This window comes from Gavialis gangeticus, unplaced genomic scaffold (assembly GCF_001723915.1).
Source record: "Gavialis gangeticus isolate Ggan-Ray unplaced genomic scaffold, GavGan_comp1, whole genome shotgun sequence".
NCBI classification, from domain to species: Eukaryota; Metazoa; Chordata; order Crocodylia; family Gavialidae; genus Gavialis; species Gavialis gangeticus.
Window position 1 is genome coordinate 49,956,521 of NW_017729006.1, and position 5,190 is coordinate 49,961,710.

A 5,190-nucleotide genomic window follows, 5' to 3' on the forward strand; every position below is an offset into this window, starting at 1 on the left:
CCAATCTTTTTCCCTATCTGTCCTAGTAGTGGAGCCTCTTGATGAGCAGACCCCACAGTATTTCTGGGCTTCACAGGGATCTTTGGCTTAGGTAAAAGAAGTGTTGCTGCAGAGCAAGTGGGGAAGGGGAAGTAGAGAAGGAAAAATAAACCCAGTAGATACCAGTTTGACTATAAAAGTTTTTTATTGCTAAGTATATGAAATGTATAATGGTACTAGTAGTAATACACATGCAAGGGAAAACAAACAAAAACAATTAAAATATTACCCTGGTTTCATTGAGCATTTGGGGAAACCTAGCTCAAGCTTAACTAATACAATTCTGGTTCAGAAATCTATGCCTAGAGAGAAAAAGAGAAAGAGAGAGAGCGAGAGTTGGGATCTCACCATTCCAATGCACTCGAGTTGTTTGCTGACAGGTAAAGTTCTCAGCATGATCCTTGAAGGTTAAACAGATGACAGAAAGAGATGGTTTGTTTCTTCCAGCTTCTTGAGAACACAGCAGATGGTGTCAGAGAGATTTCTCTCTCTTGAAGCACACTGTATGCTGCTTTTACAGATTTTTATACTCTCAGTTCAGCTTCTTCAAAACATTCTTTTAATTGTGTAAACAATCGTCTTTTCTATTGACAAGGGGTTATCTGGTTTGTAACATCTCAAGAAACTGATTAATAACCAGGAAAAATGTAAGGTTAAAGAGTAACCAGACACTTAGGAGCCAGCTTGAAATTCTTAGCAGATATACTGGATGAGATACCTCATTTTTTCTTCTCAGATGGCTTGCAGTGTCAGGGTTTTGTATTTTTACCTGTTGTGAATAAGCTTCAGTTTAGCATGAGTGTTCATAAACTTCATAGGGAGGACTTCCACCAGTCATCCCAGGAAAAATGTGACAACATTTGTGGTCAGGGCTCCAATGGGCTGGACACTGTGATGAACCCTTAACCATTGTTCAAATGTTGCCCATACCCCCTCTGACTTGGTCTTTTGCCTCAGCATTCCCTAACCCGGTGACTGAGTTTTAGTCAATCAAGTTTAAATAGGCCTCCCATAGTCGAACCGGGCAATGTACGGCCCAAGATGCCTAGTAAACTTTTCTTCTGCTTAGTTCTGGTTAGATGAGGGGTGTGTGTGTGGGGAAACAGAAAAACTCTGTTGTAAGTCCAGCAAGCTGGGTGCCAGGCCTTCCTCAGGAAGAAAGAACTGACAGGTAACAAGCCTGACAGCAAACAAGGCTACTCCAGTTCTTATGTGCATGCATCCTTGAGCCCTGTACCTTTCCAGAAATACCCTAGTAGGATAGAAATATCTGGTTTTTCCTATGACTTCTGGTGTCACACAGGTTATGACTGTTACTATTTCCTACCTGGAGATTTGCTACTATTATACTTTGGGCTGTTTATCTGAGAATAATATTATCATACATCATTGTTAGTGATCTTCACTGCAGTTATTTTTAATTGGAGCACTTTTGTAGCAAGGTTTTGGAAATTATACCAGAACATTAGTTAAATCAGTGACTCTCAACCAGGGTGCCATGGCACACTGGGGTGCCTTGAGGTCTTTTCAAGGGTGCTGCAGGGTGCCATACAATGCTACCACTGTTACATGTGCAAACACAATTCACAAGATAAACTGGGAGATTTCAAATAAGAATTCAAAGTGTTAAAAATAATCTGACCTGTTGTGATTTTTCTGAGTTCTTTGCAAGAAAAGAATTGCTCTATTATTTTTCTGTAGTCAAGACATGAGTGAAAAAATAAGAGCTGGCCTTTTCCAAAGGGTGCTTCACATGAACAGAGTGGGTGTCTCAGGTCTAAAAGGTTGAGATCTACTGATTCAAACTGATTTACCAACCTCATACACTCTACACAGTAAGCCTTATATCATTAATGTAATACACACTCATCCAGCACTTTTGTTTCTCTCCTAGCAGGTAGACCACATGGGAGGTGTGTGAATCTGCTACTGCCCTCAAGCTGAAGGATCTGGTCTTTTACCTCAAACAGCCCCTGCCTTAGATCCAGAGCTTAGTTCTTAGTTCAAATAAACTGGATGAAAAAATGAATAGCTCTAAACCAGATGAACTTTGTCTAGCATAAGAAAGCCTCACTGGACAAAACAGAGGGATCATAGAATTGTCCAAGTACACTTCCTAGATCTGTAGATTTAATGCTGGAAAGGACTGTTAGAATTATCTACTCTGACCATCTACATAACAGGCCATAGAACAAGCCTGTTGCTGGAATAAAAGAGATGGCTTTTTTATGCTGTTTCAAATCAGTTTCCAACCATTCCTCTGAGTTATGCTCTTAAGTCCTGAATTACCATTTTCATATGTGGCTGTCTGACAGTATGCAATTGGCTCCCTTGATTGCAGCTCTGTCATCACCTTCCAGTGCCTTGGGTCCATTCTTCTGCTGCCATCAAATTCAGGGTAATTAATTTAATTTTTGTATAATTTATATTATCTGTACTTCATTAGCAGTCATGGTTGTTTATCTTAGGGTTAATATGGCCTCATAGTATCTTTTAAAAAATGGAAATAAATTGGATTTCAATTTTATAGTATTTTCTGATCAGCCTCCATTTTTTTCAGAGAGAAAAATATTACTCACCTTTTAGATATCACAGAGTCCTTGAACCCAAGATTCACTGCTGTTCGTATCATGTTCACTTATGCAAGGTCTGAGTAGGAAAAGCTATGAAATTATAGTTACCTGTTATATAAAACTATCATAAGCACCTCTTTTGTAACAAGAACCATATGCCAGCTACTGCCAAGGAGAGAGAAATAGTGCTTTATTTTCTTGTAGTGCTATGTTTTCAGGTGCCTTTCAGAGACAATAGAGCTTTGAGGAATAGCATTATTAATTTTTCTCTCCTGAATCAACACAGAGAGCTTGACTTCAGAGTGACATTGTTCATTCTGGCTATGCAGTCATCCAGCATTTGAACTGCAATTTTCAAATAGAGAAAGAGGAGTTGCATATTTTTCTGATTACCATTCACTGGATTAATTAATTAACGGGGCATCCCCTGCCCCCTTCGCTCACCAGGATGTGGGTCCATCTGCAGCGGTTCTGCACCCCCCTGGTGCTTTGTGGTACTGAGAAGCCTTGACATGTTAGCTATCTGCTCTCTCCATGCTGTTGCCCCTCACTCCTAAACTACAGCACCCCTAGCCCTGCTGGTGCTCCTGACCCTGCTCCATGGACTCCAGCCACAGGCCAGCAGCACCTGAGCTCCAGCTGCTGCACGTGGGAGGCAAACAGGGTTTGAATTACACTTTGACTCTTGTGGGGGGCAGTCTTGCAAAAAAATTGGGCTGCCCATCCCAATGACCTAATAAAATCAGAGACCTCCTCAGGATATGCTTTTCAAATCTTACTAGGGGGGCTCTTATCTCATGAGAGGGCTCAGTCCACTCCCCCAAGGTCCTCTGTAATTTGAACCCTGGAGACAAGTGCTGTGGCTGGAGCAGAGTATGGAATCTGTACCCCTCTGCCCCATGGACAGCGTAGCTGAAGCAAAGCTGAGTGGAGCCTGTGGCGGTAGGGGACGATGTGGGCTGCCCACTGCAGAACTCCCAGCGCTGTTGCCCTCCCCCTGGGGGCTTCCGCAGCCCAGCAGCCTCTGGGTACAACCCACCCCTGCCCTGGAGGCCAGCATGGGAGGTTGGAGTGGGGCAGTGAGACTCTGTGCCACTGCAGGGACCCCCATGCCAACCATGCCATAATGATGACGTGCCCCCTCCCTGCCCAGCAGCAGCTGGGGGCACGGCTGGCATGGGGCTCCTGATAGCAGTGATGGCAGCACTGAACCTCCCTGCCCCACTCTGCCTTCCCGTGCTGGGTCCCATCTGCTGGGCTGTGGAAACTCCTGGGGGAAAAGAAGCAGGGCCAGGAGCCTTGAGCCTGCTGTTGGCAGCCTGCATTGTTCCCTGCCCCACATATCTGGAGGGCGATTCCCCCCCATTCTGCCAGACTGCAACGGGAAACCCATGATTTTCCACAGGGCAGTTCTCACTGAACTGTAGGCTGCAGTGAAAGGTGATGTCACCATTCCCACACCACTGATGCTCCTCAAACCTGCAATGGGGTGAGAGGCCAGTGTGGCTTCCACCATGGGCAGAGTGGAGGTGGCATTGCACTGTGGAGGGCAGAGGAATGGAGCCTTTGGACAAAGCCTGATGAGTGCCAAGTCCTGGGGGCTCAATGCTTATAGCAGCAAGGAGCTGCTGGACATGGAGGGGCAGCTGATTTGGGTGTTTTCCTCCACTTCTTGCTAAGCTGCATCATGGGTCATTAGGAGCTGAACTCGCAGCTCTTCCTTCCCTTGTCTCCTGCTTGGTGCTGGTAGTGGGAGCTCCCCAGGCTAGGGAGCAGAGAGCCCAGCAAGAGCTTCATGGTGCAACCACAGTGCAGTCAGGTCACTTCCCTGGTCCCCTGCAGGCCATGTGATGATCTCTTTAGGTCCCTTCCAGCCTTACTTCTCTATGATAATCAGGGATTCGGGTTTTCTGTTTGCCAGGGAAAACTAGATTTCCTCCTTTAAAGGAGAAAATTGTAGGAAATCATGGGTTTCTAGATGCAGGCTGGCAGAATGGGGGGAAGCACCCTCCAGATTTGTGTGTGGGGCAGGGGAGTCAGAACAAGGGACACTGCCCCACATGCATGCACACACACGGCAGTCGCCAGCAAGGGCTCACAGGCACGTATACCCTTGTAAGTATACTGCTGCTTCCCACATATACATACATGGCGCACACACTGCCCCAGTGCGTGGGCGCAGAGGCCACCAAAAGGATGTCAGGTTGGGGCAGCAAATATTACGTGGAGCTCAAGGAGCTGCAGGCCAGGGCGTGGCCAGTCCTTCAGTCTTCCCAGGCCATGCTGCTGTGGGCAGGGTGCTGGATCTCTCTGGCCTGCAGGTTTTTTTCCTCTACGCTCAGCCTGGTCCCTGCTCTGGGGGCTTCTGCTGAGGCCCTGGGATAAAAAAGGGGACAGTCACCACGCCAGCAGTGCCCTCCCCTGGGAACCAGGGGCTGAACCCCTCAAGCCCTTAGTTCCCATAGGGCAGGGATCCTGGTGGGGGCCACACCTAGCAGTCCCAGCCCCTGAACATGATCCACCCCTACCCTGGGGGCATGGCCAGCCAGGGGAGCTACCACTTCCTGCACGCTCATCC

General features: G+C 46.9%; 1 protein-coding gene across 1 annotated transcript in view; it reads right to left on the reverse strand.

Annotated features, from left to right (window-relative positions):
* Positions 1–2,671, reverse strand: part of GALNT12 (polypeptide N-acetylgalactosaminyltransferase 12) — a 147,603-nt gene extending 144,932 nt beyond the window's left edge. Inside the window, exons 1-2 of the mRNA XM_019508733.1 lie at positions 2,619–2,671; positions 388–439 (exon numbers count right to left, since the gene is read on the reverse strand). Of these exons, the coding sequence (XP_019364278.1) occupies positions 388–439; positions 2,619–2,671 (105 nt within the window). The remainder of the gene's footprint in view (positions 1–387; positions 440–2,618) is intronic.
* Between the last annotated feature and the right edge of the window lie 2,519 nt (positions 2,672–5,190).